At 33.1% G+C, this 12,823-nt stretch overlaps 2 protein-coding genes across 2 annotated transcripts in view; one reads left to right on the forward strand and one right to left on the reverse strand.

The window, feature by feature from the left end:
• Positions 1–12,823, reverse strand: part of LOC148617893 (uncharacterized) — a 14,693-nt gene continuing 1,870 nt past the window's right edge. Inside the window, exons 4-11 of the mRNA XM_088585546.1 lie at positions 12,419–12,552; positions 11,486–11,705; positions 4,324–4,464; positions 3,667–3,792; positions 3,009–3,119; positions 2,421–2,442; positions 2,027–2,098; positions 1–1,438 (exon numbers count right to left, since the gene is read on the reverse strand). Of these exons, the coding sequence (XP_088441672.1) occupies positions 571–1,438; positions 2,027–2,098; positions 2,421–2,442; positions 3,009–3,119; positions 3,667–3,792; positions 4,324–4,464; positions 11,486–11,705; positions 12,419–12,552 (1,694 nt within the window). The 3' untranslated portion in view covers positions 1–570. The remainder of the gene's footprint in view (positions 1,439–2,026; positions 2,099–2,420; positions 2,443–3,008; positions 3,120–3,666; positions 3,793–4,323; positions 4,465–11,485; positions 11,706–12,418; positions 12,553–12,823) is intronic.
• LOC148617894 (cell adhesion molecule CEACAM2-like) overlaps positions 8,496–12,823 on the forward strand; it is a 19,698-nt gene continuing 15,370 nt past the window's right edge. Inside the window, exon 1 of the mRNA XM_088585548.1 lies at positions 8,496–8,618. The gene's annotated coding sequence lies outside the window, so the exon portion shown is untranslated. The remainder of the gene's footprint in view (positions 8,619–12,823) is intronic.

The following is a 12,823-nucleotide window of genomic DNA, read 5'->3' on the forward strand; positions in this document are numbered from 1 at the left end:
AACAGTTATCATTACTTTTAATTAAATAAATACATACACATGTATACATAGCATTTAGTACATTATCACAGTGTAAAGGTGCACTTCTAAGATTTTAGCATGACTACAGTGTTCATTTGAACGAGGATTTTCTTAAAATATTTTGAGCACTTTCGTTTCATCTGACTTTCTGAACTCACCGGGAAATAATAATAATCTTGCAACGTTAGAAAAAGTGAATGAAATAACGCGCCGTTGTGCGATTGCCAAATAGTGGGTTGTATGAATAATGCTTGAGAATTTCAAAAGACTTATCTCTAAAAGTTATGTCAAATGCAAAACTTAAAGAGCAAGATTGCATATTGTTTTCATTTTCATGAAAGTTATTTCCCTTTATCTTGCACATTACTAATATTTTTTGTCGTTGACGAGCACTCATGGCTATAATAGACAATTTATCTTAATCTCGAAGATCCGGTAACTTTTATAATTGAGCCTGCTTTAAATATTAACTTATAGCTTTTTATTAATTCTAAAATCTGGACGTTCTACTTTCTCTGAGAAAAACATCATCTCATATAGCATATTCTTCTACACAATGATTTTTGACTTTTTTCCCTTTGTTACTTTTTTCTTCTTCTTTTGTTTAATTTCAGTATTATTGGGTTGCTCTGGGGCGATCGCTTGTTTCTTTTTCTTCCAACCTTTCTTTTTAACACGCTTTTTCTTTGAACCTTTCTTCTTTGATATCTTCCCTCCGATATCAAGAACTACGTCATCATCGGTTGACGACCCTGAACTCTCAAGGTCGTCGTGTCCATCACCTGTCGGAACAGATATTATACATGATAGGTTATCCTCTTGAGTTATTTTTACTTTAGATTTGTCATTACTACTAAATTCATTCACGTGACCATTAGTCATTAGCTCTGGACTTAAAGTCCCATCTCTCTGTCTACCTGCACTCCAAATATGGTCCTTCCTGTAAATATCAGGACTAAGACCACCGTCTTTTATTGATTCGTCACTTGATTCAGAAGAGCAATCAGATTCTGCCTCTTGGGGAGTGGGAGTAGATGCACGTGGCGCTTCACTTTGAGATGTTTTATGCAATGAACTATGTGATACCTTATTTCCATCCTGGTTTGTTGAGTTATACCCACTGTCAGGCACTTGTTGTGTTTTGCTATCCTTTGCTCTTAGTTCATGTTTTGCGTCTTGTTTCCCTGGCTTATTGGCAATAAAAGATCGATCTGAAGTAATATCAATGCTCGCCTCAGACTCGCTCAAATGGTTAATCCTTTTGGAGTTACCTCGAGATTTTTCGGAAAACCCCCTATCCGTCTTAAGACTTATACTGGTTTCTGATTGGATGCTTTCAGTACGCGTCTTTTTATGGTCATGATTGAAGTCATTTTGGAAAAAAGCAGGATTTTTAGAATACGATCCTTGAGTTTCACTACAAAAAATTGATGATAATAATCAAAAGACAACAAGAAAAATAAAAAAAACTGGTAACCAGATGAATCAGGATTGATCTTTATGTTTTATGATGTATTGTTGTTCAGACAAAAAGTACCAATCGCCAAAAATTACACCCGGAATCTTCCAACTCCGGTTGTGATGCTTTATTTTAGCCGGAAAACTTTTGAGTATCCGGTAATATAATTTAACTTTGTTGCAATTTTTCCTTTTGTTACATGTACTCGGTGTAAAAAATATTTAAGTTCAATCCTTAGTTTTAATTCTTTTGATTTATTTAACATATATCGCTTTTTTATTACTACTTACAAGTAACCCTAGTTAGTGCCTTTACCCGGAAGTGTTTAGCGATTGCCTCTAGATATTTTTAACATTTTAAACACTATGTCTTCATCGTATTGATCAAGTGGTCCTGTAAAAATGCTATCTTAACAAGCTTTTACACATCGTCACATCGCATGGGTATCAGTGAATTTAATCAGTTGAGTGCATCACGGAGGTCGTGTGTGCTGCATTTAGAATGTTCCACGTAAAAAGGGATTGTATATTTGTAAATGATACGTACACTTCTATTGCTGACGGTGTAATTGTGACTGATCTTCTGTGATGGTGGGACGTGTTATCTGATGTTCTGTCTCTGGAATGGACAAAGTTCGTATTGTTAAATGGAGCGAGCAAATTTGGGTTTTAAATGATAGTTACACAAAAGCATACAGATAGCAACGGGAAGTTTCCATTTGTTGCGATGTTGTCAATAAATAAGTTTTATTCACTAAATTTGAAAAATTAACATGAAAGGCAACGCATTTGAGGTTATGGTGACAATCTAACGCTGATTTGATAACATATACCACGAGATAAATGTAATAATTGTTAATTAACTTCATCATCATCATCATCATCATTATTATTGCGATTTAAACTTTAAAAGTTAAACTTCTTGAATAAACTGTACATACTCTTCCATTTTCTTAACGCCATCTAAAAGAAGAAAACAATGTTAGGAATAAATATTTATATACATGTACATAGTTCAGGTTCACTGTATTATTTATTATTGTTTTTCGTTTATAAATCGAAATAAAAGAAAAAAAACATAAAAAAATAATTTATCAATTTCGTAGAGAGAACAATGTTAAGATAATTTCAAATATGACTATTCAAAGAGGTCGATCTTCTTTATTTCTAACACATGGCCCACTTCGCGGAAGTACATGCTACGCATGCCAGTCAGCTATCACGCAGGTAACAAGAAATGGTCTCGTACTAAATATTTCGTTTACAGTATGAGAGTAAGGGGAAAATAGCAAGTCTTCAAAGAGCATCGCTACAGTCAAGACTGTTATCATAATTCAACACAATTACCTAAATCAGAAAAATCATAGTTTTTTTCTTTATGAAACTTTGTTAGTGTTGACCTATCAATTCCGGCAAATTAGTTCTTTATGTCGATGACCACTGATCTAGAACAATAACATAATTACACCTTCTTTGATGATTACCAAAAACGTTTGACTACCAAGTCTGACATTAGAATAACCTCTTACTTTTATGTCGTGTGCAGCACCTGACGAATATGTAAGCGGAAGCAGCAAGAGCCAGAAGTTGAAAAACAGTTCCTGGTACCATGAAAACTGCTGTCAACCCAATATCCAGATCTGAAAGAAAGAAGTAAATCAGCATTACCATATTTAATGATGAAAGATGAATTACTCCACTAAACATTTACACCAAAGCGCACGATGTATCCGTGTCCCTCATTTTTGGTAAAAACAACCAACAAATTAAAAGAAATAGAAGCTTTTTCCCACAGATAAAAATATAACCAAATATATTTTCCTTTGTTTTTTAATCTCGAAAAGCGAGTGGCAAAAAGGACGGCCGGGCAGACAAAGGTGTACTATCATGCGTCCTTTCAAAAACAGTCAATAAATGATTCGAAAAGCGCAGGACATCTATGAACCTATCTCATTGGATTGGACATGGCAGGATTTGGTTAAAAGATAGATTTCACTGTACGTTATAGATGTATGGGAAATTATGAAATGGTACATGTATGGGAACTTATTAAATGATACTCAGTAACTAAAAACCCAAACAAATGTTTTGTCGAACAGAATGATAATGTTATTTTAATCAAATTAATAAAAATCATGATCTTTTTTATACTTAACACGTACGGAGACCAAACGTAATTGTATTTACTTGAGCATTCTGTTTGACCGCAATCAGCCACAGCTGCAATGGCGGCTATAACTATACACACAAGACAGGCAATAACAGTAGCAATGATACCCAATTTCAATTTCACACTCAGCTCCTCAGTTGCTTCTGAAAGAACAAGATTTTAGCGAATTAACAGTTAGAGCTGCTGCATATGTGCAAGGCTCTCAGGCATACATGATAAAACAGCTTACGAAAACAATAAATCGACCTTTCTTAATGATTTTGAGCAATAAAAAAGGATGTTCTTCAGTCAGCAGAAATTTAACAGTGATGAATCCAGGTGATAAAGAGGAGTAGTTCTGGAGTTGAAACCCCATTTTTGTTGGAAATATTGTTTTATAAATTTTAAGTAATTTGAATGTGTAAAAAAATGAGAAAATAATAGCATGAAGCCCCCTTTTTTCTTAAACCTATTGGATCCGCGCCGTTCAGATGAGTACCATTTATTTGTAAGATTGATTTAACATAGATATAAAAAAAGAAATTTCTTTCCTATTATTTATCGATCACATTGCGATCAATAATTTCTAACTTTACAATTCGATCAATTTCGTCCAGAACATCTGGGATTAAAATGGTTGACAAATCTTACAACACTGACGGGCCGACAGGTAATAAGAGGCCAAGAGTACTAACCTAAAATTGCATACGATAGTTTCCCACTGTGAACCAGAAGTTTGTACACTATTACTGCCAATATTCCACCAATTATCAGCCCAATTAATATAAACAGTACACAGTACCCGAAAGCTACATCAGCCGTCAAACCTTTAGGCTCTGAAATGGACAAGGTACACGTTTTCTCCCAACTAGCAATACATGTACCTATACATTTCATAATGTCAGGGCGCATACTTGAAATTCGTGTTTTGTCACCTTATAGAGCATTTTGTGTTAACTGTTGGATAGTCAATGAGTATGCGTATAGCATGCTCAATAAACATTTACGCAAGGAAAATTATTTTGTTCTACCCAAGCCCTACCTTGCGGGAGAGTATATTGAGCATACTCAACAACTTACCACAAAAGGGTCTATTTTTTTACACATTGCATGGTTGTATTGTTTTCAACATAGTTTGTCTTAAATACAACTTCACTACATGGCTCGTACGAGTTTTGGTTTGCTAGTCTATGACTTGTTAATGACATTTCCCGCACTTTTCTTTTTCCGTTTCTGAATTATTCTTCTTTGCTTTTGCTTTAGTTTGTTTGTGTATTGTTAATCATTTCTATTTGTTAATTAAACGATCATCACTGTAGGTTAGATACTTAGTTTTTTACCTCAATTTCCGAAAACAAACGAAGTGAGTGTATATTAATGAAATGAATAGGACTTAATAAGGGTTTTTCACTATCTTATCAAACTTTAAACTTCGATGTAGGTGTTATTTTTGTAATTTAATGTTATTTGTGGTGTGTATGTTTTCACGCATGGTCTTTATCCTTGAAATAAATTCTTTTGATTTCCGCTCGAATCTTGGTTTCTTTAATTATTCTTTAAAGCAAAAACAACAGAACTGTAGGCCCCATTCGTCATACGCTGTAAAAACATGTTTTTTTATATGACTTAAGGAGGTACGCCTAGGGTAAGGGATATAAGTCTTGAAATCAATGATATGTTTGTATTATATTCAATTTCACCATAGCTTATTAAGCTTTCATTTGAAACATAATGAAATCAGTCCAAGTTACTTTGATGCTTACACGAGATTGATTTAAAATGCCGAATACAAACGTTCGAATGTTTTATAAGAGTTGTGTCCCTTACCCTAGGTCTACCTCATTAAGGGAAATTCCTTGAAAATAACATGATATGTAAACGTACAGAAAATTTATTAAATGTATTTTTTTTACTTAATATCTTTTTGTCTACTCAACTGTTCACCTATCTGTTCCTACTATTAATCTTCAGCAGTCACATATTATTTTTTTTCTTTTGTACTTTTATCGGTCTTTATTGATCCCTTACTGAAGCTGACTTTATAATTTTCAAATTTCAAAAAAAAATTTTCGTTATTGGTCATAGCATTATATCAATATTTCCGGCAAGAATTTGTTTTGAATTATATTTTGAATGACGGTCTTGAATGACTGAAATTGTTTTACAGGTTTTGTCTCTTTGTTGTAGTTACGACTATCTTTGACTTCTCAAAATATGTCTTTGAAAATATTCAGATCTGTATTTTTTTTCTACAGTCGATATTTATTTTAAAACAAATATTTAAAGCTATGATTTTAGGTCTGTGTGGGCTACATTTCGGGAAAGACTTCCACATGAATCATTATAGCCTTTCTGTTTTATAATAGAAATAGCATGTTACATGTTTTTAAAGAAGAGAAGTTGCGTTTTAAAGTAAATAATCATGTTGCACCAAATAAGAATACAAATGCTAAAATATTGCACTTCCGACTATAAAGATTATGTTCTTGTACATTGTATAAATATTGATTCCATATTAATGCAATCGTGGTCGAAGTTATTTACACTTTCACGACAAATATAACTTCATCCCCTGAATCAAATTTTTGACAAAAATCATTTGGTGTTACTTGTTCAATATCGGAAATAGAATATCGGCCACAAGAGTCATATGAGTCAGTGTCGTTGGTAAAATTATTGTCTGTTGGCCTTGAAATGTCCGTCCGAACCGAGTTTTCAGTATGTGGATTATAATTGCTCGATGAAGCACCAATGTCTAGTTCAACAGGAAATGTCGCATTTTCATGCATTTCGTGTTGAGGTTTGTAGAGGACTACTTTGTTAAATTCGATGTCATAGTCATTTCCTGTATAATTCAGGGAAATGATAGATGGCGAAATAGACTCAGAGGTATTTCCGACATGCGGAAAATAGTCAAGTAAATTCTCCTTTCGCTGTCGCTTGTGTATCAAAACGATCACGTAAGCGACAATAACGAGAAAAATGAAGCAGCAAACGGAAATGCCCACAGCTAATTCCACTTCCGATTTAGATGACATCAAAGAACCAGAAACAGGATTTGAAGAAATGTTAATGATTGGTTGGTTTGAGGTGAAGTCAGTTGATTGGTCCCTATGTGGTAAGGTAACTGTGTGGTCAGTTTGTGGTGATGTTATGGAGTCAGACTCTGTGGTTGTTTCATCTGTCGAAAACCAAAAATTATTGCTTTAAAATTCAAGAAATAAAGTTGATCAGCAATCAATTGTAAACATTTAAAATTTTAAGAGGCTTTCAAGAATTGAGGAAAATGTCTTTATTTCTATTTCCTGCTGGCTGGCAGTGGTCTGGGGCGTACGATCGAAGTATGCTGTAGGCCTGTATGTGTTTGCTGCTTCGTTTGACTTCGGTTTCTTGCAAAATGTATGAGCGTCGAGCAAAATTTCCGAGTCTATTACTGTAATGTTAGCAGGTGTAAGTAGGCGCAAGACTATGCTTCGAATAGCATCGGACATTCGGAACTTACTTCATGCAGACGCTGTTATAAAACTCTCTTAGAAACCCTCTTAGAAACTACAAGAATCTTGAAAAAATTGCAGTGTTCGGAAAAGTGAACGGTTTCTTGCGTGTTACCTTTAAATTTGTGATGATAAATATTTCATGGCAGGTTTAAGCGTTATGAACGCTTCACTAAGTGCAGATATAAAATCATTGACGGTATCCCCGGAGTTTTAAGTATGATGAACAATAAAAAATTACAGATTGCAAACCATTTTATGCTAACTAAATAAAACAACATTTTCGGTCAATAAAACACTTTAAATTATACATAGACTAACTATAATACTGTCATAGACGGGCGAGTGGTCCTCCATAAGTTAAGTAGTCAGGGCTCCTCGTTTTTTTTTTTTTTTTTAATAATGATGAGATATGCTGCTTCAATATTATATTAAATGAAGTTCATTTGTATTCATACAAGTACATGTAATTCTGTAAGTCAACAAAGATGACGATGGCCTTTCGGATTCTCCAAATATGTATATATAACTATAGAGTATAAGGCGGGGAGCGTCGGTGTGGTGGGATATCGCATCCTATCAAACTATTTTTATATATAAATGTCAAGAAACAAATTTGACTTAAAAACTTTCTTCTTATTTTACGACTGCTTGATTTTTAGGATCTCAATGTAGAACTTATGAAAATCAAATTGAAAGTAAATAGTCGCCATTGTTGTTTGTATTGTAGAGGTATCTATAAATAGTTACAGTGCCTGGAATATATGTACTGCTTATACGCGACAGTACATAGTTATTATAGCTTGTTTTTTTTATTTTTGAATTGCTTATTTACGACTTTTAGTCAGCTAAAGATCCACTTCCGATCATTATAACGGCTATGTACCTATTTTCTTAAGTTTCTTGTCTTCCGTAAGCTCAGGTCTTAAAAGTTGACAGGTGTACTGACTGATGCGATATGACATGATGCTTCAGCTTCCCGTCTTATATACTCTCGGATACCGGCAGAAATATTTATACCTGGCCGGCATCTCAAAATACTCAAAAAGGAATAAATATATTCTAGCCGGCTCAATACCAAAACTTTTACAACTATAAATGAAACCTTCGTTTAAATTTTCCCAGCATTAAACTTTGAATAAAGATAACTAATTATTTATGAGTGACCTCATCACAATGTCGCTAAGGACGCTAAATACACGAACGCTGATTGTAAACGTAGTTCCTTAAAAAATAGTAAAAGTGAATTGACTACAGATTGAAACTATCAGATAAATAATTGAAGACTTTTAAACTTTAACTGAGATGCGAAACATGTCTGTTTCTTAATAAAATAGCGATAATAAAGATATCCAAAAATGAAAAATTCCGGTTATGCCGGCGTGCTGACAAATTGAAAGTAGTCAATGAAATCTTAACTTTTAAAAGATAGCGGAAAAATTAGCAAAAGTATGACGATTCTACTGAAGCTGCAAATAGCTTGCATCTTTTGAAAGGTAAACATTCATACTTAAAGGCACGAAATTCCTTAATTTCAACAAAAATAGCCCATATTACTCCATCCCATAAATCTCATTACTTTTGTTTTGAACTTTTATCAAATGAAACCTTTCCCAAATTTTAACCTAAATGTAACAACTTTAAGCTTATGATAATGGAAAATGAAAGCAATTTGAGGTTAATCAAATATCAAAAGACATTAAAAGAACAAGGAATGCCTTCCTTGTGGTTATTACAATACTTCATACTGTAGGAACATAAAAAAAGGTTAAGACTACAGGGTACTGAACAACACTTTAAAAAGACAACAGTTTTATGGCCTGTTGTAACATTATTTTCAGATCAATTCAGGAAGAATAAGTTTGAGATGCTTGTCATTGACATTAATATCGTGTAATCTATAGGGGTGATAAATTATTGTGATTTTTTAAAGTTTAGTACACATTTTTTATTTATGTTTAAAATTAATGGTTGCGTCCTCTTCAAAGTTTCAGCTTACAAAGCAAGTTTTTTGATAAAGTAGTCGGTTTCAAGTATTACTGCTTTGCCCATGTAGACCTACTTCAAATATGGTAAAACATACCGCAGCTTCAAAAATGGGAAAGTTCAGATAATATCCTAAATGGCCTTAACGCGAATACAGGAACAAAGACGATCAACACACACAATGCAGCGAAAAGGAAAAACATAGAATTAAATATAAAAACTGAAGATAAGAAATTTAGACATCACACTAAAAAAAATTGCAAACTAAAGTAAGCAGAATCTTAATAGGTCTCAACACTAACACTGATGAATAAGGAAGTGTATTTCTTATCCACACAGTAATCATGATAAACATCTAAAACAGTGTTTTCAGGTTAAAAAAAGAAAAAAAAAACTTGGTGATATATTTATAGCTAGTGTGATATCCATCCGTCCATAAAAAAAACAAAAACAAACAAAAACAAACAAAAAAACAATAAAAACAAAAAAAATCAAAAAAACAAAACAAAAACAAAAACAAAAAAAAAACATTTGGTTTGTGCAAATTTTAATATTGTTGGTTTTGATTCACGTATCTGTTTTGTTACATGTGATTATCTTACTATGCCATTGAAATGCAGTGCAAATAAACAATCCACGGGCAGATAAATCTGTCAAAAACTGTGCTTAGGTGCTAATATTAAACATTTTGTAGCTTAATGGTTGAACATTGAAATCTAGTCATCTTTTCAAGCTGTTCTATACACGAATATGACTTAAAATAGTATTTTGGGGCTTAAAACAAATCTTTTTTCATATGTACCTTAAAACCCTTTCATGATTATGATCCATATAGGAATAAAATCGTTTCGAAAGACTTTTATTATTTCATTTAAGTGTCAGTCTCTGTAAGAATCAGGCAGTGAGTGAAATGTGAAAAAAACACCATTTTGAGTTTTATTTGACTATTTGCACCATCAGAATCAAGGAAGACAGATTCCCCGTATCATTTTGGTAAACTGAGTTATAATTTCATTGAAATGCACTGAAAACAAACATTTCGAGGGAAGATCACTTTGTTAAAATTCTCATTTTTCTAACATTCTATTGGAAATTGTCTGAGCAAATCCAGTGATGCAGAGATCAAATAATGCACTGTTCAAATAAAGAAAGTATCCTTGAGTGATACTGTGAGATCGTAGGGTTTTTGACATGCATACCTTTTCACAATTTGCCTGATTCTTACAAAAAACTAACACTAAATGTTCATACATGTACAATGTATATTCGAGCACCTGGTGACTTCGTTTGAACGTATATAAGATAAAAATGCTCGTTTCTCTATTTTGTTGGAATGCGTGCGTCTCTTTTGTAAAATCCACAAACTATTTATCTATTTGCTCTAAGATTGCGAAATATCTAATAACTGAGAAAAAATCGATTCAAAAACTTAACTGATATCCTAAACTTGGAAATTCAAACAAAACCTTAACGATTATAGATATTTTTCAAAGTTTTTCTTAATATATTGAATGTATTTGGTCAAATGGAGAAATTTCTGACAAGGAAAATAATTTTCATTCGTGCTGGGTTTGATCTAAAACATCAAACTTATTAGTGTGCAGTAAATCCTGATTTAAATATTTGATGTTTATACCCCTCTTCAACTGTGAGCATAAATTTTCTCACACTTGACCATACAGCTATTCTGAGGAGCTAGTTAAATACCAAGTCGTAAACTGCATAGATATCGAACATTCTAGAATTTTACAGTCGTCTTAAAAGTTTATCGCCGTAGAACAAGCTACTTTTGGTAAATAACAAGTTTCAAGTGGAACTTTGATTTTAGTGTTTACATTAGCGAACCCATGTTATTTCATTGATATGCGACAATACATAATTACTGGGGATTTATTTACGTTTTCTATATCAACACTTGAATTAACGGTACAATTATACATGAAGAAGATACAATAAATACTCAACAATGTTAAAACACTCCCCAACCATTTTGTCAAAATCAAAAATTAGGACTTGATTCAGAGGCCAACAAATATTTGTTTCAATCACTTCTTTTAATATTCTAATAAGCTTGCCAGTCCATAAAAGCTTTTTGTCTTTTTCAAATATATTTTGAGTTTTGTTTCATGGTGAATAGAATCGTCTTTTATGCCAAATAAAAATTTGGGCATAAAAGATGATGTAAATTTGACAAAATGTGTGTTCATTCTTCTATCTCTAGTAAAACTGTGGCAAAGTATTGAGATCTTCAAGCAAATGTATTGAGCTCTCAATTCAACCCTTGTTTAGATGTACTCAGGAAGAGTTTCATTTGCATGCCTTGAAGTCTTTAGAGAATTAACAGTAATAGCACATTCTCATCTTAAATCTTACATACCTGTACATTTAGGAAACTGGAGGTAGTTGGTTGCTGTCCATTCAGATGAAGAATACTCTGGTGGAAGGCCCATGGGACGGACAGACACAATCGGGCGTAGGGTTACACTGCATAGTGTTTCACCGGATATGACAAATTCTCTTATATAATTTGCTTCTGGTGATTGGCAAATTGTATTCGATTCATTACTCATGCTTGTGGAAAGACTTGTTTTAATATCCTAAAACATATAAGGAAATGAAAAGGTTTTCTTGTACTGATTTGAAAATTAAAGCCTGCGTTTATTTTTAATCTTTACTGTACTAAAGAGTTGCATGACCCTTATATACGTAAGGATACATTTCAATACAAGGTTAACCTGAATGCAATATTTCAAGAGGAATCTGAGAAGGACCCAATACAAAATGTCATGTACAGTTCTATGAACAAAATTTACGCAAAAACAATTGTTTAATTTTAGAGGGATGTACGCCGGATCCGTCACGTGTTAATCCGCTGCTGTCATAAATCTTACAATTAGTTATTATTGCTATGACACTTTTTATTAACAATGCAAGTTTTTGTATACCCTTTTACGGCCCAGCTATCCAGTTATATAGAACAGGTCTACAAAAAGTCCTAGATTTGTCCGGTATTTATCCAAATTTCACACGAAATTAACAAAGCCAATGAACCCCTTTCCCCTGGATCTGTCACTGTCATAATGGTATCCTAAATATTAATGTTTTTTTTAAGGATTTCCAAGCTGTATAGAGATTCATTAACTAAGATACAAACATTGCCCCTTAAAACTGTAGATTATACGAGTACATCGCCGTCATATCAAATTCTTTTTCGAAAGGTTTCAGTCAATAATTGAAAGCTGAAATTAAAACTATAAGCATGTAATCGTGGTACTATAAATTGTCTCATTACATTTCTTTCTTAACTCACATCTTTCATGTATGAAATTTCTACTTCCGGTTCCGGATTCATGCATGCTGTGTTCACTGTCAAAATAAAGTCTTCATCATCTGCTAGTGTTTTGTTTTGTTCCAATCCAACCACGGTGATGCTAGTAGGTATTACTATAACAAGAAAGTAAAGAATATGTTTTCCTTTTTAACGATGTCAACTTATCTTCCAACAGCAATGAAGGACATCGATTCTTTTACGCAAAAGAAGCGCTGAAATGAAATTTTGATCTTCATTTTTCTTCCTAATTTTTGCCCTTATATTCCTCCTAATAATGTGGTTTTGGCCTGATCTCATTATCCGTAAAATACATGTAAAAGTTGAAAGTTACCAGAACGTTGCACTAAGTATAACAAACAAATACATTCATGTTATGCAGCCTAA

This window comes from Perna viridis, chromosome 5 (genome assembly GCF_037379345.1).
Source record: "Perna viridis isolate PV_CMFRI_1.1 ecotype Kerala chromosome 5, ASM3737934v1, whole genome shotgun sequence".
NCBI lineage: Eukaryota > Metazoa > Mollusca > Bivalvia > Mytilida > Mytilidae > Perna > Perna viridis.